The 24,630-nt window shown below is 44.2% G+C and overlaps 2 protein-coding genes across 3 annotated transcripts in view; one reads left to right on the top strand and one right to left on the bottom strand.

Moving 5' to 3' along the window:
* The window catches only part of LOC311225324 (snake venom 5'-nucleotidase-like), a 98,769-nt gene that overhangs the window by 16,063 nt on the left and 58,076 nt on the right, over positions 1–24,630 (top strand). The window contains 4 exon segments of the mRNA XM_084310558.1: positions 754–942; positions 14,912–15,109; positions 17,027–17,104; positions 17,107–17,180. Of these exon segments, the coding sequence (XP_084166684.1) occupies positions 754–942; positions 14,912–15,109; positions 17,027–17,104; positions 17,107–17,180 (539 nt within the window).
* Positions 2,340–6,704, bottom strand: LOC311225323 (uncharacterized protein). Of its 2 annotated transcripts, none has more exons than XM_084310556.1 (6): positions 6,578–6,704; positions 6,106–6,132; positions 3,755–5,618; positions 3,572–3,631; positions 3,299–3,370; positions 2,340–2,589 (listed from the first exon to the last, which is right to left on the bottom strand). In XM_084310556.1, the coding sequence occupies exons 3-6, from the start codon at positions 5,613–5,615 to the stop codon at positions 2,387–2,389; spliced, it is 2,196 nt and encodes a 731-aa protein (XP_084166682.1). In that variant the 5' UTR covers positions 5,616–5,618; positions 6,106–6,132; positions 6,578–6,704; the 3' UTR covers positions 2,340–2,386. The 2 variants fall into 2 exon arrangements, with proteins under 2 accessions (XP_084166682.1, XP_084166683.1); XM_084310557.1 differs by having other exon boundaries at positions 6,106–6,129; positions 6,578–6,619.

Raw genomic sequence — 24,630 nt, forward strand, 5'->3', positions numbered from 1 at the left:
TTAAGAATGTGGGTGCTGGGTCATATAGTTTTATGTCTCACAAAGTAACAAGAAATATCATCATGAACGGGCAATCCGTTGAGGAGTAGTTAATATCTTTAGTTTGATTGGATCTGGCAGTTATAATGGTTTGGCATATCAATTATTTAAATGACACATTTAAAGATGTTTGGTGAGAATTTGGTGAGTTTTTCCAAAAATCCAATATGGTGGACTTCATAGATCCTTATGGCAAATTTGTTGTCCATGAGGAAACACATGGATATCAGGTTCATGACTATACGGATCAGGGGATACACTGATTTGACTAAGTTTGGCCTGATGGTGGCACTAGAGGAATGGCCATGGGGTCACCTAAATCAATAGGCTTCTTCTTCTAGAGGTCATGAATGTGCACCGCAAAGGAAAGCTATTGGAGTTATCACATAATAATAATATTGGAGTTATCACATTCACATGTAGGCTCTGTCATAGCAGATAAATAAACCAACCAACTGGGGCTGGGCGATATGATAAAAATGTATATCACGATTACCATCTGCATTTCTTTTCCAATATCAATATAAATCACAATATAACTGTTAGAACTGTAATTGTATTCTTAGTCAAAGTCATTGTTAGAACTGTAATACTATTATTAAGTACTCACATCGGTACTCTGTATTGGCAAATACCCAAATAAAAGTATTTGTACTTTGTCTGAAAAGTAAAAAAAAAAAAAAAAAAAAAAAGATCCTCCAATCTGTGTTCTAGGCCCACATCTCACATTTGAGGACGAGGTAGAAGCCTTACAGAAGCAGGTGGACAAACTGGAAACTCTGGGCTACAACAAGATCATCGCTCTGGGCCACTCAGGCTTCAAGGTGGATCAAGACATCGCCAGGCGAGTGAGAGGGGTCGACGTGGTCATCGGAGGACACACCAACACGTTCCTCTACACAGGTACCGTATGTGGTTATTGACCAGGGCCCATATTTATCACACTAAGAGAGTACTGATCTAGGACCAGTGTTCAGGTCACATGGCCGTCCTGGATATATTTTATATATACATCTCACTATGATTTATGAGCCGTTCTGGTCTCAGACCAGCGCTCCTACATAATACATAATTACATACATAATATAACTCTGGCTTATCTATGCATGCAGTATGATCAACCTGAGGTCCATCTGTTTGGATGAACTGATTGGTATCAGTTATCAGGCCGATACAGGCTAAGATTATTGCTACCGGAGTTCTATAATACTATAAGAGCCATGTGAACCATGTCAGAAATCAAAGCAAAGTGTCTTGATGTTCTGCCTTTTGTCCACATGTTAGATCTCTAATGGCGAAGAATTGATTATATCTATTTTTTTTTGATAAAATTTGTAATTTTTTTTTTTTTTTTTTTGAAACAAGACAACACAATACAGTAATAACAACAATAAACAGGACTTCACAGGACATAGTAGCAACAGTAACAACAATGGAAATAACAGACAATAATAACAAACGATAAAACAAAACAAAATCTTTTAATAAAATAATATAAAACATTTCCTCCCCCATTGACCTCCCCCCAAAGTTTATTTGCCATGGATTTCCAAAAATGAGCCAGGGTGACCAGGTCAAAATTGTTCAGTCGCAGGACAGCAGCACTGCTTTTGCAGGACAATGCGGGACACGTAACGTCACAGTGCCCAAGTGCGTCCACCTTTTTATAGGATTCTATCACATTTGCATAACAATAGCGAATATTACGTACCTTGCGCCGTTTTCATTGGAGTTTTTTACAAAACAACGCTGTTTTATTTGTCCTATATATGCGGATATCATTTAAAAACTTAAATTTTACCATTTTAGTTCCCTTTAGACAACAAACATAATGCTAATGATGCACTTTAATTATGATAATTAGGTGGCCATTCACGGTCACTGTACTGAGGTGACGTGAGGGCGCATTCATAGCTTAACGCTCCTGTGTTCAGATCGCATTTTCATCAACTTTTACCGACCTGCTGACCTGTGAACTGTGAAAAAAGGTCTTGGAAAATGGAGTTCTTTTGTTTGAACCTGTTTTCATCCTTTAAAATCAATGCTGCCATCTACTGTCAGCTGGAAGGTAGTGTCGTTTGTCTACCATCTCATCTCAGGAGCAAACAACATCCCCATTTTATTTGTCTAACAAACAAAATATTAATCACAATCACTTGTCACATTAACATTTGTGAGTACATGTGTTTTCAACAAAAATATGACAAATTTAACACAACAGCCAGCACTTCATAAAATTTTATAAACATTATATAAAAAATACAATAAACATAACTTAAAACAATAACTATTTACAGCACACCATACATATTTATAAATTTTTTCATTCGCTCACTCATTCATACACTCATTCATCCAAACACCAGTAACACCAGAAACTAGCATCTTCGTCCTCCTCCTCCTCCCACTGGACACACATGGTGTGGAACCATTTGTGACAGTTGTCACACTGGACCCACGACACCAAACCCTCAGAGTCCACAGGGGGGTTCGCCTTTTTACACCGGCCACACCGCCAGATCCCCAGCTTCTGCCTCTTGGTGGTGTGACCTGCAGTTAAAAAAGAAATTTATTATTATGACGCTGCTTGATTACAATATACCAAGGTCCAATAATAAGTAAGGGATAATGTATAGCTACGAGGTCATTGTCGCAAAATAATTGACCGACACGGAGTTTAAAATACCGAGGCGCAGCGCTGAGGTGTTTTAAACGTCAGTGAAGGTCAATTATTTTGCGACAATGATCGAGTAAAGCTATACATTATCCCGCTTATTACATGGCTAACTTACTAACAATATACCTAATTCATCGACAAGACTAGATCAAATGAAGACGCAGTTGTTCTGTGGCTCTGTCAGCCCAAATAAAGTGATTATTATTATCGGCAGCCGGCAGGTCTCTGGTCTGATTGCATGACTGAGTGCAGCTGTGCATATGCTGAGCAGCACTGATACAGTGTTGTAGTGGGCTTGATTGCGAACAGCTGCGCACAGCGGTCATTATTGTCCCACAGCGGTCATTATTGTGTGATAACGGACCTCTGACACGGGCTATTGACCAATCACAAGCAAGCATTTCGGCGAATGTGAAAACGCCATGTAATAAATATGAATAACTATCTATATAGTACTTTTCACACATGGACCACAGTTCAAAGTGCCCCACAGCAATTTGTATAAAATCAGCAAATTTTTTACAAAATAAATAACAATTCATAAGTTTGCCCTGACAAACTCAAAAAACATAAGTAACATGCCGATGGGTGTCGTGGGTCTGGCGTGGGAGGAGGAGGATGTCGATGCTCCTGTTGGTCCAGGAATACAGGAGGCTGCAGACACAAAAAGGGAGCACCACTCAAAAAAATTATTTTGTTTGGTTTGGTAAATATTGCGCTATGAACAGTCTATCAGTGTACTGTGTGTGTGTGTAGGCCGTAGGGGCAGGTACAATAAGAGTTTTTCTTCCTGTTCCTTTTGGCCATGGACATTTGTAGATCGTGTTTTTTTCACAGTTGTTTGAAAAAGCTTACGGTGGGAGGGAGAGGAAGTTGGCTGGGACACCCGGTGGGACTGCGGTGGGACTGCCGGCTCTGAGAAAATGGTTAAGAAACAATAAAACATGATTATTTATTCATAAAAAAATTTATACTTTTTTGCTAACTGAGAATGTTGTCTCCCAAATAACTGTTAAAAGAAAACAAATAAGTAAATACCATCCATTATGGCTGTTGGGGAGGAAGAGGTGGAGGGGTGGTGATCTTCCCCTCTCAAAGCAGGCAGGCGAGTGCTGGTGTGGAGGCTAGAGGCGGGCAGCAGACTGTGGGAGGCAGAAGAGGGGGGCATGGAGGCTGAGGCTGAGGGACCGGCGATGGAAAGACCGGAGCTGGTGGTGGGAGCGGCCCCGGGGGACACTCCTCTTCTGCGGCTGGGGAGAGAGCCACCACGCGGGGTACGGGAGGAGGTTGTGGGAGTCCTTAAAGTTTCAGCCCGCTGCCGCTGTCGGTCTGCCCTGGCCAGAGCTCCTGCCTCGGCGCGGGCGGCGCGGTCCTCTGTCTCATCGATGGCATCCGTCATCTCCTGGGCGGTGAGCAGGCGGGCCTTGGTGGTGTTCCTCCTGACCTTTCCAGATCTTCTTGTGAACTCTATCTGGGCCAGGAGTTGTCCCAGGTCCGCTGTGATCCTCCCTGCTGTTACAAGGGGGTGGTTGAGGTAGGGGTTGGGGGGTGAGTCCTGGACTAGAGCACGGGGGCTGGGTGGGGGGCTGGGAGGGGGGCTAGGAGCACGGGGGCTGGGTGGGGGGCTAGGAGCACGGGGGCTGGGTGGGGGGCTGGGCTGGGGGGTAACAGCAGGGTTGGCACCAGGAGATGCAGGGGGAGGGGCAGACGGCATGACCCTCGACCAATCAATAGCCGCAGGGTCCAGAGGGTAGAGGCCACACCTCCTGAAGCCAGCCACCACCACCCTCCGATCTTTCTGCCTCTGGTAGGTGTCTCTGAACACCCTTGAAAACTCCTTTTTAGAAATCATGAAGGAGTGGCTAACTGCCGACAGATCTCCCACAAGCCCGGAGAAATCTGCCTTCAAGGGTGCAAAGAAACTCACATCCAGAGGCTGAAGGATGTGAGAGGTGTGTGGCGGTAGGCACAGGAGAATGACCCTCTCCCTCTGTGCCGTCCGGACCAGCTCTGGATCCAGGTGGGACTGGTGACCGTCCATCACAAGCAGCAGCGGGCGCTCCTCCGTGGCATACTTCAGGAAGTGGTCGGTGAACCACTTCCTAAAAAGCTCTGAGTCAATGTACCCCGCTGGCGACTTCCCGTAGAGGGCATTGGGGACTCCCTCCCTATTGTAGGGCCCTCCTGGGTAGCCCCCCTTATAAATAATAAAAGGGGGGACGTCCTCCCCAGCCGCGTTGAGGCAGGCCAGGACCGTGATGTGTTCCCTGGTTCCCTGGGCCTGCCTGTAGGCGTGCTTCGTCCCACGGGGCACAACGACCTTCCTCCGGTTGGAGTCCATCTGAAACCCCGTCTCGTCACAGTTATAAATATGACGGGGTTTCTCCCTCAGCCCGTGCTCCTCCATGGTGCTGGTGAGGAGCTTGAAGTATTCTTCTATGGCCCCCCTCTTAGCGCAGGCTGCCCTCCCACGGTCAATGGTGTCCGGGATCCGGATCGTGAGGCGATGGTGTTGCCTCTCCCTAAAATTGATCCACCACCCCTGGCCAAGGGATGTTTTTAGGTTCCCTGGGTGACGGAGGTTATAGATGGCCAGGGCGTGGGCCAGGACCTGCGACCTCGTCAGCGGAAACCCATAACTGGCAGAGTACAAGCAGTACTCCACCAGGGAACTCTCATCTTCAGGGGTCAGATAGGTGCCCCGGCCGATGTTGCAGGCCAGAGACACCTTTCCGCTGAGTCGGTCGATCAGGCTGGACTTAGGGACCTCGAACAACGTGGCTGCCCGCCTCGCACTCCACCTGCCTGCTCTGACCTCTGCAATGGCCTGATCCATGGCCTCCTGGGTCCACAGACGCACCTTCCTCTCCCTCTTCCGCATTTGCCGGATATTAGGCATGCTCTGCAAACACACAAAAATATTTTAAACAAGAAAGTAAAATAATATGAACTTTATTATTATTGTACGACTGACGAGTTTATTTTATTTGATTTATTTAGCACATTATTTAAAAAAAACAGTGCTAGGAGGGAACTTATGTGAGTGATTTATGATGAAATTAAATTAGATTTGAATTGTTTTTTTGAATATGGATAAGGAGGTTGTTGACCTCAATGATGAATTTAGTTTATTGCTATGGTTTGTTGGATATGAGTGAAATTCTGATGAAAAGATGCAGAACAATGGAAGGTATCAAGAACATCTTGCCTTTTGTTAATGAACTTGAATATGAATGAGCATGAAACCAAAATGATTATGCTGAAATATTACCAGACATGCAAACACACACACAACCTTACCTTCACCCAGTTCAGCATGGCAGCCTCACACACACACACACACACCTCCATTCACCTGTAGAGAAACAAACAAGCACACACAAACCTACCGTGTCTGCTGTCTGACTTTGTCACTGCTTCAGATGTTTTTTTATACAGAGATTGAGAGAGAGAGAGAGAGAGAGAGAGAAAACCAGTTCATTATTTTCCCCGCGAAAATTATTGTTCTCCCTTCGATTATTTTCGCGCAACCTCAGTTCATCACTCGTTCAGACAAACTTAGATCTCTTATTAAGATTACAAATGTACAACACATTTCGTCGGACAAAACACTGGCTATATATGCTAGCAACATAACCAAACAATCTGACTTCATCTTGGGGCGAGTGGGAGTTCGTGTTTAAGGAACAGGAAGCTACTTTTACTTGGAAATCAGCGTCGCCCCGAACACATTCGAACAATTATAACGTTGCAGTGGTACAAACGTTCACATCTAGTAGTCTTTAGATGACTAAATATAGATGAATACTCATGAAATTTGATATATATACTCTAAAATAAGTATGATTTCATATCACCTACCTTTCGACGTGAAAATCTGGTGGGGCTGTGAGGAAAGATCCAGAATGCCGCGCAAGATGGGGCGTGACCGAAGTTGGGTTTGGGCGTTCCCAGATAAAGAGGGTGACCGGGATTGGTTTACGTTCCGTTAGGTGAGGAAAAAAAATATATGATTAAAAAAAATGATTAAAAAAAAAAGTAATTGCTAATTAAAATGAATGAAATGTATTTATTATTTAAATGCCTTTATTTCATATTCGACGCCGACGGTAGGCTATATATAGCACATTTTGTTATTAATCTTATTAAACTGTAGATGCTTCACCTAGCACCGGGATTTGTGACTGCACAAAATAAGCACTGCTGCGGGAGGATCTTCTCACTGAGAACACACAGCCTGCGTTTAACTTTTTTTCTTTCTTTCCCCATACGATTTATTTAACATGCCCTGGCTGGCTGGCTCAGCGAGGCTCTCTCTCCACTCTGTAGCGGTGTAGCCTATACCGGCTCTACCGGACCCGGTGTCTGTGAGTGATGGGGGCAGTGGCGGGCGAGGTGGCGAGCTTCTCTCACAAATCAAATCAAATCAAATCAAATTTATTTGTAAGGCCCGACAACACACGTTAATGTCCCCATGGGCCGGACACATCTTCTTTAACACATTCCCTGCCACGCTTATATCCATCAATGTTTGATCACTGCCACCAGTCTAAGCCTATGGAAATGTTTACCTTCTTTGCAGGGCTATAACTTTTTAAATTGTATTGCTAAATTGACATTACTATGGCCCATTCAACATCGATTATCTATCGTTCAAGATGTAGGAACGTTTTACTTTTTCATTCATAGGTTCATATGAAAATACCGTCTAGAATATAAATATGTTTTTATCGTTTTCTGCAGTAATTCCTAGAACGTGAGATATAGGCATAAACACATATATAGATTATCAAATGCAGTTTGTTGGCGATACACGCTATATTAAAAATTTCAACTGTACATGATCCTAAACGTTATGACTGATCATGCGCGGGTGAACGGGGGGGGGTCGTTTATAATTCCATGATCGTCTGTAAATGCTTTATGTAGTATGGGTGATATATTGATCGGAGCAGTTTGCATGGATAATAATAAACAAACACGCTGAAAATGACGTCAGTGTCCTCTTACCGTTGGCCGGTGAGACTGGAGCAAAAAGATCCCACTTATTTGACGCCAATCGAGTCGATCCATTTCCGGTTTGTATAATAATAATAACAGCCCAAATCATATAGATTATTGAGTTATGGCAGCGATCCATATACACAGTGTGTGTCTTGAGTCCCGCGACAATATGCGAGTGCCGGACACATTTCCAAGACGCACCGGGATCACAAGAGATCCACTTCCGGTTTGGCAACTCACCGATCATCCACCAGGTGGCAGTATTGAAGCGTTGCAGAGTTGTGCATGCTCCCACTGCATCATACCAGGCTCTGTGAGAGAATTATGAACAACATGGCGAAAAAATGAAATATGATCTCAATAACGTCGTACGCCGTGGATTGGCAGAATTCGCATGAACTTGAAACACGTTGTACGACGTTTATGGCGCAGGATGTGTTAAACAAGTCAAGAAGAAATATCACAATAAGTCAAGAAACAAAACAAGAACACCATAAGGTCCAACAAGTTTAGAATAAATGCAAAATAAATTAATGCAATGCGAACACTCCCAGACATACCCCACGCAAAGGTAAGGAAAAACTCACTAAAACCTAGCAATAGGAAAAAATGCACCACAGGCAATGTGGAGGAGAGAAACCTTAGAAGGGCCAATTCAAGGGGGGATCTCCCTTCTTAGATGTCGGTGATAGTAGTGTTGCAGACGGACAGTTGGTAAGCATGCACTCATGTGTGTAGTGAAACACAGATGAGTGCATGCAATAGCAACTGAACATTTAGACAAACTTAAGATAGAGCTGATAGCGATAGCAACTGAACATTTTGAAAGATTAAAGATAGAGCGTCTTAATCATGGGACGTTCAACACTCCGGTCATAACTGCGAGACAGGGGGACAGGGGGCGGCGCAGAGAGGGTCGCAACCTCCCCGTCATCATCGCGGGACGTCCAGCACTCCGGTCACCACTACGAGACAGCCGGAGACAGGGAGACAGGAGGGCACGCAGAGAGGGTCGCATCCTCCCGGTCTTCATCACGGGACGTCCGACACTCCAGTCATTACTCCGGGACAGCAACTCACAGGGAGACAGGGAGACGGGGCAGGCGTTAGACAGCTCGCGTGATTGTAATGGGCGGACATAGCAATAGATACAAGTGGTAAGCATATATGTGAATAGAATAGATAAATGAAGTAGGCATATTAAGTGAATAGAATAGAAGTATTTAACCCAGCAATGAAACCATGTTGACAGACCACAAACCACTTTGACAGACCACGGACAGAAGACGGTAAGAAGCTGATCCATGGCCTCGGTGGTGCACGTAGAACAGTCACTGCAATTTTGGCCAAGACCCCGAGACATCCACCACCTAGGTCAGCACTACGAGACAAGCACTCAGAGAGATGGGGGGGGGGAGTTGGGACAGGGGTTAGAGAGTTCCCATGTTTGTAGTGGGCGGAGATGGAGCAATAAATACATGGTGACAGTAGAATCATAAGAAAATTGTGAAATAGAGTAATAGATAGAACTACTGCAAGTGTATGGATACAGGGTGAGATACAAGACAATAGCTCAGGGCCGTATGCCCCGAGGGGGCAGGAGGAGTCACTCAGAAGGTTCAGCACTGCAGGCCAGACAGAAGGCGGTATGAAGCTGTTCCATGGGACCGGTTGAGACAGAGACAGAGGTTAAAATAGACATCCTAACTAAACTAGACAGATTAATCTAAAGGTCAGTCCCCGACCAGGTGAGATCAGGGTAGGTTGAAGGAGAGAGAGAAAAGATGGGTCTTAAGCAGGCGCCCCTGACGACGGCAGGTAATTTGTTCCACAGGTATGGAGCGCGGTAGACAAAGGCTCTGTGGCCGGCGGATTTCTTCCCTAGGAATCGATAGAAGCCCCGCATTTTGTGAGCGCAGAGCACGAGCGGGCGAGTATCGGGAGATGAGATCGGATAGATAGAGTGGTGCAAGCCCATTTAAAATTTTGTAGGTGAGGAGTAGCACTTTAAAGTCAGATCGGGCTTGAATAGGAAGCCAGTGTAGGGCGGACAAAACTGGTGTGATGTGAATTTCTTTTCGAGTTCTAGTTAGTATCCGTGCAGCCGCATTTTGCACGAGTTGAAGATTTTTGATGCTTGAATTAGGTAGGCCTGAAAAAAGTGCATTACAGTAGTCCAGACGTGATGAGACAAAACTCACGGTTTTCTGGACAGCTTCGTCCCTCGCTGGCTCACGGTGGCGGCGCCTTGGCGGCTCATCATCATCCCCCGGTGCAAGGTCCACGTCTCGCCGGAGTCATGGAGTATTATTAGCAGTTTAAAGACAGCGCAACTGTCTTTCCGGTATGTCAAGTATTTGAGCCGTGCCGTTTATTAAAGTCGACGCGTAAATACGGCAATTGGGGGGTAGAGGTGCGTGTTCACCAGCAGAGGGGTCGGCGGAGGAGGGGGGTAGAGGTGCGTGTTTCTTCTGACTCGAGTGACACTGACACACTACAGCTCGGACTGACAGCTCGAGCTGCTTGGCTCAGCTGCGCATTGGTTTGACACAGACGTTGCGCGATTTCTTAATTTTAAATATAAGAGGGTAATTGGAGCGAGGCATTAAATGACCAACATTTAAAAAAAAAAAATTATTATTATTATTATTTTTACCATGATCTTTGAAATGCGGGACATTGTTCTGTTGCAGCGGGACATGGGACAATCGCGGGACAGGTGGTCACCCTACCGGTGGGCAATCCCAAAACATATGCATATACGTGCCAGTAGCGCCTAGAGCGCACAGAGTGCATCGAGAGTCGGCCACCAACCCCATAGAGTACAACCTCCTAGGTGTGAGATATGTTCTGTGAATATAATTAAGATGTATTTGCTGGTGATTAGGGTTACGGAAGGCCAATGTGACATTAGTCCAGACATCATCCCAGTCAAACTCAGGGTCTAAATCCGGGATGTCCCCTCACCAAATTATATCTAGTGTTAAGTTTTTATAGGTGGATTTGATCAATAGTGTGTAGAAATCTGAGACAAAACCTCTCGAGGTTGTCCTGTCCTGTAATAAGTTTAACAAAAGGGTGTGGATGTAATGCTTGGGCCCACGGAACCCCATGTGCCCTAAGCGCCAATCTTAGTTGTAAGTAGAGGAAAAAAGACGCGCCGGGGATATCATAAAAATCTCTTAGGTCCGAAAAACGAAGACCGGTAGACCGGTTTTATCTGTCTATCTGTATGTCGTGTGTGTCATATGATGAATTGAAAATGGGGGACCCTGATTTAAACAAGACGAAAGTCTTTCTCTGGTCTGCATCCCCTTAACAATTGTATGTATTGAGCTGTACTGTACTGTACCCATTCTGCAATCTGTTAATAAACTTTTCAATCAATCAATCAATCATATATATCCCCCAGGGTATAAATACCCTTCCTTTCCCACTGACAAATGTTAAAGGGGAACTATTTAGCTATTTCTTCCAATATTTGGGCAATTTTACACTATTCCTGTGAGTCTATGGAACACATCTGTAAGGTTATTTTCAATAAAATTAATTGTTTTGTATTTTGAATAAAGTACTTTGGTGCACCACCTTCATCCCTGCCAGATTCCAAGCTGTTTTTGGCTGGGCTCCGCCCATACTCGCAATGCGCTTTGAGTGACAGTCACCCACCTGCACTGGCAGATAACTTTGGGGGAGAGAGAGAGAGAGATGTATAGAGAGGGAGAGAGAGAGAGGGAGAGACAGATAGAGAGAGGGAGAGAGATATATATAGAGAGGGAGAGAGAGAGAGGAGAGATCACTTATTTCTATTCTGCACCTTTCAAAAAGCTGTATTGTTCTTTTTAAAATGTCAAATATTATCTATATCACTTTTAAATCAGTATCAGTAAGTCTAGACTCACCTAGTTTGGATTAATAATAATGGATTAATAATAATAATGTTATCAAGGCTATATGGCATAGAGTAATGTTGATCTGACTGGTAACTGTCTTGTCCGTGGACTACCCTTGATATCTCTCCTTTCTCTGCACTCTTTGGGGTTTTGTGTAACAGACCCGGTCAAAATGTGACCTTTCTAGTCCTACTAAAGAAGGTGTTTATTGTTAAGCAGAACAAGCATCGGACTGAGATGTTCGCTTTTCTTTTAGTGATTCACTCAGAATATAGGCATTTTGTGTTAATTATTCACACAGAATATAGGTATTTTGTGTTAATGATTCACTCAGAATATTGGCATCTTCTTTTAATTATTCACTCAGACTATAGGCATTTTGTTTTAATTATTCATACAGAATATAGGCATTTTCTTTTAACTATTCATACAGAATATAGGCATGTTGTTTTAATTATTCACTCAGAATATAGGAATTTTGTTTTAATTATTCACACAGAATATAGGCATTTTGTTTTAATTATTCACTCAGAATGTAGGCATTTTGTTTTAATTATTCACACAGAATATAGGCGTTTTTGTGTTAATGATTCACTCAGAATATAGGCATTTTCTTTTAATGATTCACTCAGAATATAGGCATTTTGTGTTAATGATTCACTCAGAATATAGGCATTTTGTGTTAATGATTCACTCAGACTATAGGCATTTTGTTTTAATTATTCACTCAGAATATACGCATTTTGTGTTAATGATTCACTCAGAATATAGGCATTTTGTGTTAATGATTCACTCAGAATATAGGCATTTTGTTTTAATTATTCACTGAATATTTAGGGGGTAAGTAAAGTTGTGAATTATTTAGCATTACAAGGAGAAATGAGAGATAAATGTCTCCCAGATATAAAGACATGTTTCCACTTTGACCTCCCCTTATCTTTTCAAGATGTAAACAGCTCATCAGATCTCTCATCTATTGTATGGTAAATGGACTGCATTTTATACAGTATAGGGTTTTTATTCAAAGTGCTTTACAGCTTATGCCTCACATTCACCCATTCACTCACCGATGGCGGAGGCAACATGCAAGGTGCCAACAGTTATGGGTTAAGTGTCTTGCTCAAGGACACTTCAACACGCTGCCAGAAGGATCCGGAATCGAACAGGGAACCTTCAGATTACCAGACAGCCTCTCTACCTCCTGAGCCACTGTTGTTTTGGAGGGTGGACGAGTGTGCTTAGAATTGAAAGGAATTAACTGCTCGGCAATAAGAGTAGAGAATACCAGAGCATCCTTATACAGATTTGAGAGGTGTGTATTTTTGGTGAGGCCCAGAAGAGCAACTAATGAACAAGGGTCTATAACTGCTCAGTGCTTTAGAAATGGAATCCTATAAAATTATGAAAACTCTGTCCGTCCATGTACTGGAATTGCTTGTTCTGGCTTACAAAGCAACCACATTATGATCTCCAGAAGTCCATCAGGGGAGCCAAGGGACAAAGTGGAGTCCAACTACTACAGCTGTGACCTCAAGACGCATGTGGAGTGGATTACGCTGCATTACGGACTACTATGGAAAAAACAGGCCCATTGTTAAGCTCTCCACATTGCTCACAGATGAGATAACACCGCAGCCTCCACGAGACCACATGTGGGTGTGGGCAGGGGGGAGGTGCTGCCACACCGATTCCTTCAAAAGGGTCAACCCCTGAAACACTCCAGGGCCGGCAATATCCCAGGCCGGTGCTCTCAGGGCACATGCTGACCGACTGGTGTTCACCGACATCTTCAACCTCTCCCTGAGTCAGTCTATGGTCCCCGTCCCCTTCAAGGCATCCACGTCTCCAAACACAAGGGGCCTCCTGCCTAAACAACCGCTGCCCCGTTGCACTGGCATCAATCATCATGAAGTGCTTTGAGCAACTAGTCAACACCCACATCTGCTCTTCATTAACATCATAGTTCAGCATTTAACACCACCATTGCCTCGTCTCTAAGCTCGCTGTTCTTGGACTGGAGACCTCCATCTGCAGCTGGATATTTAAAAGCTGCAATTCACCACAGAGTAGTGGAGGTGGCACAGCACATCACTGACAATAGACTCCTGGCCGTTCTTTCATCAGCGGCGCATGCAGAAGACACACAGCATCATTAAGGACCACAGCCACCCAGCTGCACACCAACTGCTGCACACCAATGTGCAATACTGTTGTATACACTCATCACTTTACTGTTTCACACAAATCCCCTTTTCACATACAGTATAGTGCTATAGTTACAGTGTCTATAATTCCATTCTCTCATATCTCACATTTCATTCCTTTCTTCCAATCCATTTACTTTACACAAATCCTTTTTCACATCATTTTATTTGTTATACTTAAAATTGTACTTATATCACTTGTGACTTTTTACTTATTACTTCATGGCACACTTATGCCATTTTATATATATTGTATATATATATGTATATAAACATTTATATAAAAAAAGATTATGATATATAGACTATATATATATAGTACCAGTCAAAAGTTTGGACACCACCTTTCATAGAGGGGTGTCCAAACTCAGGAGGCTCAGGAGGTCGTCTGGTAATCGGAAGGTTCCCGGTTCAATTCCCACTCCTCCCAGGCAGCATGTCGAAGTGTCCTTGACCTTGAGCAAGACACTTAACCCCTAATTTCTCCCGATGAGCAGGTTGGCATCCTGCATGGTTGCTTCTGCCATAAATATATGGGTGAATGTGAGGAACAAAATTGTAAAGTGTACCATTTACCATTCATAGAACTGAATTAGAAGGTGTGTCCAAACTTTTGTTATATATATATATATATATATATATATATATATATATATATATATATATATATATATTATATGCATGTAGTTCAAGTTTTGTTTTACTTGTCACATATAAGGTACATGTACATTACAGTGAAATGCTTGGTTCTGTATGAGCCTGAGATTGTGCTTCACACAGTAAAAAAAAAAGGTAAAGTACAAAATGCAAACAATGAAGTACAAAATGCTAACTTTTTTTAAATGCAAAAATGAGGTAGGGATGTAGTGCAAATATTTTAGTAATAAATAGCTACAAATATGGTGTAGTGTTCAAAGTGTCTAAAGTCAATGTTAAAGGTGAGTGTTTAAAGTGTGTATGTGTGCATGTGGATGTGTGTGCAATGAATGTAGATGGATGGGTTAGTGTTGCATAGAGTCATTGAGCATCCTGGTGGCCTGGGGATAGAAGCTCCTTTTGAGCTTATATGTATATACTGTATTCTTCCGTTGCAGGCAATGCTCCATCCTCTGAGAGACCCGCAGGTACATACCCTTTCATGGTGAGATCTGATGACGGGAGAGATGTGCCGGTGGTCCAGGCCTTTGCCTTCGGTAAATACCTGGGATACCTGAAGGTCACGTTTGACAAGGCTGGGAAGGTGGTGAAGGCTGCGGGTAACCCGATCCTCATGGACAGCAGCATACCTCAAGGTGAGACGTCATGCCAGCCCCTGGACCTAAGTAGAGAAGTCTGGAAGTGTGGGCACTATCTTGTTTTGTGCAGTAAAAAGACATATGCTGGGAGCTTAAGATAAGATAAGATATTCCTTTATTGATCCCCTTCAGGCATCATAGTAGCAAGGGGGAGGGGGAGGGGAGGTACAGGTATGGGCATGGTAATAGTAGAAGACATAAATACAGGCAATACAATTATAGTACAGTAGAAAGTAAAAATAGGCAGTGTAAACAATATAATTAACTGAATGCATGCATATGAGCAAGTAGGCAGTGTAATTAGGGATGTCCGATATTATCAGCCAATATTGGCATTAAAACTTTATATTGGAAATGATCGGTATCGGTTTTCAAAAAAGAATTAAATGTTTTATAAAAAAAAAAATCATTTATTTAAACTTCATTTACCCAGGCAAGCAAGTAAGAACAAATTATTATTTTATTTATTGTCAAAAGTATGCATAATGTTGTGTTAATTCCACGACAAGAGATATGTAATGTTTATTACCTGAAATTATTCAGTTTTGTTGGGGGGGAAACCCTGCATATATCGGTATCGGTTGATATCGGTATCGGAAATTAAGAGTTGGACAATATCGGTATATCGGATATCGGTAAAAAAGCCAATATCGAACATCCCTAAGTGTAATCAATCAATATAATTGTGTATCATATAGGGCTGTCCCCGACTAAGTATTTGGATGGTCGACTAGGATTGGCCAAAATTTGCCGTTAGTCGACTACTGGTCGACTTAAAAAAATATATATATATAAAATATATCAAATATTTTACTTTTTTTTATTTTATTTTTTTATTTGTTATCATTCCATTTGGGCTGTGGGGGTGCTTAATGTCTGAAGGAGTCGACTGAAGGCTTCTTGTCCTCTGCAAAAGCATGCAATTGGTCCACTGATGGATACATCTTGATATTTGTCTAGTCTAGTATGTTCATTAGATGGGTGAAATCCTCTTTCAGTGCCTCTGTGCCTGTTTTCATAGGCAGTTAGCCTCTGGTATGCGTGCCATTAGCGTTAGCCACGCTTCTAGGCCTCTTTTCTTTTGGAAATAATTTTTTTTTTTATTTTTTTATTATATTCGACTAAGAGGTTGGCCAGTCGACTACGGCTCCTTTCGACCGATTAGTCGACTAATCGATTAATAGGGGTCAGCCCTATATAATCACACCATTGTGAGTTTGGACCCCCATGTTTTCTTTCACTCTCTGCTGCTACTGTCTGATGACATGGAATTTGATGACATGGAATTGCCTTGAAGGGTATGTTCAGACCTTTTGACAACTAACATTATTTACTACTTAACCAACAATGTCAATCACATATTGACATCACGTCTTGTGGCTAACTAACTGAAGGTGTGGGTATATAATAGAAGAACAGCATGGATTGTGCTGAGAAAGGACCCTACTGATCCGACAACATTTGATTTGATTTAAGTTTATTTCAAATATGCAACACAACAAACAAACATCAAGTACAGATATAGCCTTAAGCCATTCAAATAATAAATGTATATAAAAAATAAACACATTTACATATTTGAAAAGGAGTGGGAAGAAGCATACACTTATTTAATCCCACCCCTTTTTACTCATCAGATCATACTATATTATATTTACTAATTCATACATTAAACATTAAACATCATATAGGTAAGTAGGAAATAAGGCTAGTGGTCAAGAGTTCTGTACTTACCCTTTAAAATACATCTGGGGGGGATATACATAGACATATATTACACCAAAAATGGTGCAAATGTCATTTGATAAGATAAGATATAGACAACCTTGTAATCGAGAGACACCTGCTGCTATCGTCCAATTGCTTGGCCATTGCTTATTTATCTATCTATTCTCTCTTTACTGCCTCTTCCAGACCCAGATATCCTGGCGGAGGTGGAAGCGTGGAAAAAGAACTTGACTCACTACTCCACCCAGTATGTGGGACAGACCTTTTCTATCTCAATGGGACCTTTGAGGAATGTCGATTTCGGGAGTGTAACCTTGGAAACCTGGTCTGTGATGCCATGGTAAGCATGAAAGAACGTTATTTTAAGTGAACACCGGGAGTCGGTTGTTTTAAGTGAAGGATGGGAGCCGGTTATTTTAAGTGAAGGATGAGAGTCTGTTCTTTTAAGTGAACAATGGGAGCCAGTTCTTTTAAGTGAAGGATGAGAGTCGGTTCTTTTAAGTGAACAATGGGAGTCGGTTCTTTTAAGTGAACAATGGGAGTCGGTTATTTGTTCTTTTTTTTAAACGTAAATGTTTATTTGCAAAAAAAATATTTGGACTTACAAAAATCGACACCAACAACATTACAACATTACAATTTACAGACAAAATTATAAGAAAATTATATCTAAATCAAGACGTAAAAGACGTAAATAATAAATAAAAGTAAACATATAGTGGCATGGGGTCCTCAGTACATTGAGTATTTACATTTCAGTTTCTTCTCTTAGTTCCTGCCCTTCTTCTGTGGTGTCGTTCCTAATTGTCTTATAGTCTTCCCATTTTCCCCATCTTGATTTAAATGTCTCCTCCTGTAGCCTCAGCATATGTGTTAGTCTCTCCATTTCTTGTATCTCCTCTACTATTCCTACCCATTGGTCCTTAGTCTGTGGATCTTCCTTGTACCACAGTCTGGTTATTGCTTTCCTGGTTGCCACTAGTAGTATCTTTATCAGATATTTGTCTTCCCCCTGTATATTTTCCTGCGTCAGATTTCCTAGATACAGCACTAAGCCTGTCTGGGGTATTTCGTATCCTATTATTTCATTTATTGTCTCTCATATTCCTTCCCAATAATTTCTTATTTTCTGACATTCCCAGAATATGTGTGTGTGGTTTGCACCCTCTTTTCCACACATTCTCCAACAAGATTTCTGTGCTGATGCATATTTGCCTTTTATCTCTGGTGTTATAAAGAATCTAATTATGTTTTTCCATCCAAATTCCCTCCATACCCTTGAACCTGTTGTTGAGTGCTGTACTGTGTTGTACCATTCCTCCTCTGTAATCTCGATCTCTAGTTCCTTCTCCCATCTTTCTTTTATGTATTTGGTTGTATCCCCCTTACTGTCCATTATTGCTTGGTACATTGCTGATATGACCCTCCCTTTCTTCCCTTCATATGCCATTACTATCATCCTAATTATTCCATTATGTTCTTCGTCCTTGTCTCCTCTTATTTGTTTGTTGTAATAGTCTCTAATCTGTAGATATCTAAAGTGGTCTTTATTCTCTAGTCCAAATCTTTCTTTCAGTTTTTGTAGGGTCTGTATTTCTCCCTTTCCCATCTTTTGAATCCATGGTCTCCCATCCCCGGCTTGAATCTATTGTCGTGTGTTACCCATCTCAAGACCTTGGATTATTTTTCTAACTTGTGTGTTTTTACTACTGTGTTCCATATATTTAAAGTGAATTTGGTGATTGGATCTACCATTTGTGCCTGTCTCTTAAATAGTTCCCTATCCCCTATTAGTGCCTGTACATTGTATCCCTCCCCTTCCTTTTCAATGTCTTTCCATCTGGCTTCATAATTTACATTGCACCAGCATGTCACTGCTCTGAGCTGTGCTGCGTAGTAATTCTCTCAGACTGGGTACTGCCATTACCCCCTTCTCCTTTGGTAGTTGTAGAGTAACATATCTGATCCTCGGCCTTTTCCCTGCCCAAATGAATCTCGATATCAGTCTGTCCCATTCTCTGAATTGGTTTTGTGGTATTGGTATGGGTAAAGACTGATATAGGTATAATAACCTTGGTAGTATGTTCATCTTGATGATTTCTATCATTGAGTTGAAGTCTAAGGGCATTACTGTCCATCTTTCTAAGTCTCTCTTGATGTTCTGATTAATCTGTATGTAGTTTGCATCAAACAGTTTCCCCACTCCTCTTGTGATCACCCCTACTGTAAGTATTTAATCTTGTCCATGTCCCATCTAATTCCGTACCTTTCCCTAATTTCTGTCGTTGGAGTATAGTTCCATGTTAAGGTCTGTGTGTTCGTCACGTTAAGCTTATATCCTGAATAGTGTCCATATTCTTTCAGTAGATCCATCAGTACCGGGAAGCTTGTGTCTGGCTGTCTCATATACTATCACGTCGTCTGCGAATAAACCTAGTTTATGTTCTATCCCCTTTATCTCTACCCCTTTGATGTCCTTAGTCTGTCTAATTAATTGCGCAAGTGGTTCGATAAATACATCGAAGAGCGTCGGTGAAAGACAACAGCCCTGTCTGGTAGCCCTCTCTAGTTTGATTCGGTCCGTCAGGCTGCCATTTACCTTAATTCTTGCTGTCGGTTCCTGATATAGTGCTTTAATTGTTCTCATAGCGTCTTTGTCTAAACCAAACTTCTCTAGTACCTTGTATAGAAATACCCAGCCCACACTGTCTGTTACGAAGGATCAGATTAAACCGAGTATATATATTTATTTGTTGATATATATTGAATAGTATTTGTATATCGTTTGATATCCCTTGTATATTCCTTGTACATATACACGGAATATCCCTTTAGCCTACTATAGCCCATAATAGTTCATTCTCCTATTGGACAAAGGACCAGGCGCCAGGGGACCAGCCCCCGGAGTCAAGTTCAAAGTTACCGACAAGACATGTCTGTACTAGCCCCGGCCCTGCCCAGGGATACGGCGACAGAAATGAGAGTGGCACTATTTGTTCACCGTGCATATAAATATGGCGTAAGTGAATACAGAAGCACTTAGTCTTAGTCAGAAACTTAGTAACCAACGTGAAGCCTCACCCACGATACGACGTGCGGTGAAGTATGGCCTGTTTGGCCCCAGAATAGCATTGAGACCGCGTGCGAATTAATAACTGAATTGTCAGAGTTTGGCACTGTACCGTCGAGTGCGACGTATTTCTATTAAGTTAATAATAGTCTATTGTGTATGGTGCATCGTGCGGTTAGAGTTCTAAAGTGACCAGCATCTCCAACGCTTCCTCGTGTTAGCTAGATTCTTATCCAGGCTGGGCCGACCACATGGCGCTTTCATCCGAGGAGATCTAGGCGAGGACCGAATGGACATGTACACTGGATTACCTACCCGACGTCTGCATAGCCCTGTGCGGCTGGAATATATATTTGCTTTGGTACTGTGATTTGTGGAGCGGATAATCGCCGACGCCTGTGAGTGTTGGATTTACCCCGAGAGGAGTCAAGGTCGAGTCGGCGCTCAGAGAGCCTGAGGCCGCCTAGCTTTCTTCACTGTGGAGCTACAGCCTACAAGAGAACCAAGCTGTATTCGTCTGCGGATCAAGAGTCTATCGCACTGTCTTCTGTACTCGAAGTCTCCCTAGATATCGTTGACCAGACGTTCTACTACCGACAGCTCTCCTACCCCCCCTGCCGGCTTACAACCGGGAGGACCCCTTCCAGTATATCCCGCTATATCATTAAGTGTACCATAGATATAATTCCCTAAGAGCCAGGTTGTATACTTGCCTCCTGCGTAACCAGAGAATGGACATTCAGTGTTGATTTGCCTACGAATACTCATTTGCCTTACAAGTGCAATCAAATGTAATATAAGTATCATATGTACCTTTTGCTCCATTAAATACTTGATTAATACCTTTGACTGGAACCGATTTCATTGTGGGAAGTGTTCATCATATTCATATATTGTGTACTGTATGGCCAGTAGTTAAAGTACATAAAGCGGTAGTGGTTTAATGATACCATACTTATCAATACAGTCAGGGAATTGTACCCCTCAGTTACAATTGGTCCTTCGAACCGGATAATAACTAGTGTAATATTAATATAGTGGTATTAATATTGAAATGGCCTATGATGAACACTCCACAAAACGGTCCTCCTAAAGTAGATCGCCCGCAGCGTAGACGGCAGCCACCTCAGTACTTAGAGGATTACGCTGCCAGTATACTACCTAGCCTTCTACAGACGGTAAACGCGGTAAAAGTAGAAAGTAAAATTATGTCCGACCCTATCAACCAGGATACCCCGACCACAGAGGCCCTAGTGGGTTCTAATGTAACTGACCAAGCTCACGGTGGGGACCAGGAGGGAACCGACACGACTTTACCTCCCGCCAAGACCGAAGAAGTAGTCCCCGGAGAGCTCCGGGAGGAAGACAACCCTCCAGAGATGGAACTCTGCACGGTACAAGATGAGGAGAGCGCCGCGGAGATAGAGCTCCAGGACTCCCCGCAGGAGAACGCATCTCCAACGAGTACTGCCAGGAGCGGATCACCTCAACCAGCGTCTTCCCCCAGCGAGGCGGACAAGATGCTGGCACAGGCGTTCCTCGCCAGCCTAGCAGCCTCAACAGAGCGCGATCGACTCCAAGCACAGACGCTTAGTGAGCGCGAACATTCTTCCATGGAAAGAGAACGCATTCAAGCGCAGCAACGGAGCGACGAAGATCGTATACGTCTAGAGATTAGACGCCTTCAGACGGAAGAGAATATGGCAAGAGACCGGGCCGACACCCAGCGTGCCGCTGCCGGTGCCCAAAGAGAAGCAGAGCGCGACAGAATACAAGCGCAGCTAATGGAGCAGCTGATCGCCAAGGCAACACCCCCTCCCTCCGCACGGGGTTCCAGGGCCTCGTCAAGACAAGGGTCAAGGGCACCCTCCCCTACCCGATCAAGCGACCCTGAACTCGACCACCAGAGAGAGCCTATACCCCCCTCCGAACCCCTTCCCCGACCGGTCCCAGTGAGACCCAGCTACAAGGAAGGAACGGTGTACACCGCGGAGAGGCTAAATAGACGACTACAGGATCTAGATGACCTGACAGAAGAAGAAGAGGGAGAGGAGGAGAGTCAAGCCCGACAGCAGCACAGTACTCCACAGGACCAGGAGGTCCAGTACAGCCCAGGCTCTACCCCCGCGGCTCTGCGCTACAGACCCCCGACTCTATTCACGGGTGAGCATGACGCACGACCAGTCCCGAGGAATAGCACCTGGATACGCGGGCCATGGTACCCTGCCGGTACCAGCCCACCGAGAGGCGTAAGAGGAGACTCGCCTAGGAGGCCTCTCTTCCAACGCTCACCGATGTGCCAGCCATCTACGGCGTCATACATTGGCACACCGACGTTTCCAGACTTCACCCATGAGAACCGAGCACAGTACACGGAGTTACGGATGTGCTTAGAGACAATGATGGTTGACGTAGCTGATGAACGCCACAAGTATGCTATCCTATTGAAGCACCTCAAGGTGCCCCGAGCGCACAACATAGCGCTGGCCTATGCCACCTCTACTACCCCATACACAGCGGCTCTAGCAGCGCTCGACCAAAGATATGGACGCATATGGGATTACGTAATACAAGAGATAAGGCATATTGACCGCCTACCCCCAGCAACAGACAATCGCTCACTAGACGACCTGTCTATCAAAGTACAATCCCTGGTAGGGATGCTGGGGGCGCAACGAGAAAAGGGTATGCACGAACTATACGCAAACTCTAATGTCGAGAGGATTTTAGAGAAGCTGCCGCCCGCCCGACAAGAGCGCTTCAGGCGGCAAAGAGACCACCGTGATCCTAACGGTCCCGAGCCATCCCTCCTAGACCTAGCCGACTTCCTGGCGAGAGAAGTCAGCAGCCTACGATTGGATACGTTCGTGCGGAGCACACCAAGCTCCAGAGAGGGACCTAGGAGAGCAAACGATGGCCGAAGATTGGTGACTGTCATGCACCAATCAGAATCAGTACCGAGCAGCAAGAACCACAGTACCCCCTCGATGAAAGAGAAGTGGAAGATGGTGTGCCCGTACTGCGAAAAGGAACACTGGTTGTCACAATGTGACATGTTCAAGAAGATGACAGCTGAAGAAGTGAGTCAATGGATAAAGTCCAACCGACGCTGTTACCGATGTGCGCGCAGTCACATGGCAGCCGATTGCCGCTTAAAGAAGAGGTGTAGTCGGTGTGACGGAGCCCACCTAGATGTCCTACACGACAGTAACAGAAGAAAGCCTGCACCCTCAAGCAGCACAAAGGCAAGTGTTATGTACATTGACCCCGCTAGCAGCGGGGGCGCCCAGGTGCTCTTAAAGGTGGTCCGCGTAACACTGAGTTACCAAGATAAGGTCATGGACACTTACGCCGTCCTTGACGACGGGTCAGAGAAGACCCTTCTCCTCGCGTCCGCTGCGGCCCAGCTGGGGCTGCGGGGGAGCGAAAACCAGAAGACGATTCGGACAATAAGAAGAGATCTAAAGACGATAAAGGGCGAGAAAGTCTCCTTCACTATCGCAGCAAGCGGGCAGCCAGAGAGACGGTATAGGATTACTAATGCTTTCACCAGCCAAGAAATAGGCCTATCACAGTACACCTACCCCATCGCCAAGCTGATGGATAAATATGTGCACCTGCGCCAACTACCTATCCCGCTCATAGACGGTGCCACCCCGACCCTGCTGATAGGCTCCGACCATGCAGACCTCATAGTCCCGATAGACCGGGTCCACACAGGACCCAGAGGCTGTCCTGCAGCAGTCGAGACCCGCCTAGGATGGACATTACAAGGCCCCCTCGCTAAGTCTCTTAACCGAACAGCAGCCACTAACTGCCTCCACTCCAGAGTGACAGAAGAAGACACCACTCTCCTACAGCACGTCGAGAGGCTATGGACACTAGAGACAATGCCCTTTAAGAACGAAAAGAAAGACATTCGTTCCAAGGAAGACATTTACGCTATAGCCCTCCTCGAGCAAGGGACAAAGAGAGTCAACGTCAACGGAGTGATGAGATACGCAACTCCACTCCTGAGGCGAGAGGGTATGCCTACCTTTCACGCCACAAAAGAAGCAACGGAGCGGTATCTATTGAACACAGAGCGGCGCCTAGCCAGAGACCCCGCTCAAGAGACTGTGTACCGCGCTGAGATTAACAAGCTAATCACAGCGGGACACATAAAGAAAATTGACATTAAAGAGGCCGATCAGACGACCCAATCATGGTACGTGCCGCACCACAAAGTCCACCACAACGGCAAGGATCGTATTGTGTTCAACTGCAGCTACCAGATCGGATCACAAAATCTGAATAAAGAGCTCTTGCCCGGCCCAACACTCGGCCACTCTCTACTAGGCGTGTTACTACGTTTCCGCCAGGACCAGGTGGCCATCAGCGGCGACATCAAAGGGATGTTCCTGCAGGTGAGACTAGTGGAGGAGGACAAGCCCCTGCTGCGGTTCCTATGGAGAGAGAGGATCGGGGATGAGCAACCAGCCATCTATCAATGGGAAGTCCTCCCTTTCGGAACCACATGCAGCCCATGCTGTGCTACGTTTGCACTGCAAAAACACGTCGCAGAGGACCCAGCAGCAGATGAAGAGGTCCGACAAAGTGTAGGAAATAGTTTCTACGTGGACAACTGTTTGCAAAGCGTCTCGACGGCAGAAGAAGCCGAGGCTCTTCTACTCAAGCTCCGCGCCTCCCTGATCAAAGGCGGCTTTGATCTCAGGCAGTG

Source organism: Notolepis coatsorum (assembly GCF_963971535.1).
Source record: "Notolepis coatsorum genome assembly, chromosome: 3".
In the NCBI taxonomy this organism is placed as follows: domain Eukaryota; kingdom Metazoa; phylum Chordata; class Actinopteri; order Aulopiformes; family Paralepididae; genus Notolepis; species Notolepis coatsorum.

What these genes read in the sequence shown, in the direction of transcription:
- LOC311225323 (XM_084310556.1), bottom strand. Translation starts at nt 5,615, where the DNA reads ATGCCTAATATCCGGCAAATGCGGAAGAGGGAGAGGAAGGTGCGTCTG. An exon ending in CCCAACAGCCATAATGGATG is followed by an intron (nt 3,632 to 3,754) that starts GTATTTACTTAT and finishes CCATTTTCTCAG; the next exon opens with AGCCGGCAGTCCCACCGCAG. An exon ending in CAGACCCACGACACCCATCG is followed by an intron (nt 2,590 to 3,298) that starts GCATGTTACTTA and finishes TTTTAACTGCAG; the next exon opens with GTCACACCACCAAGAGGCAG.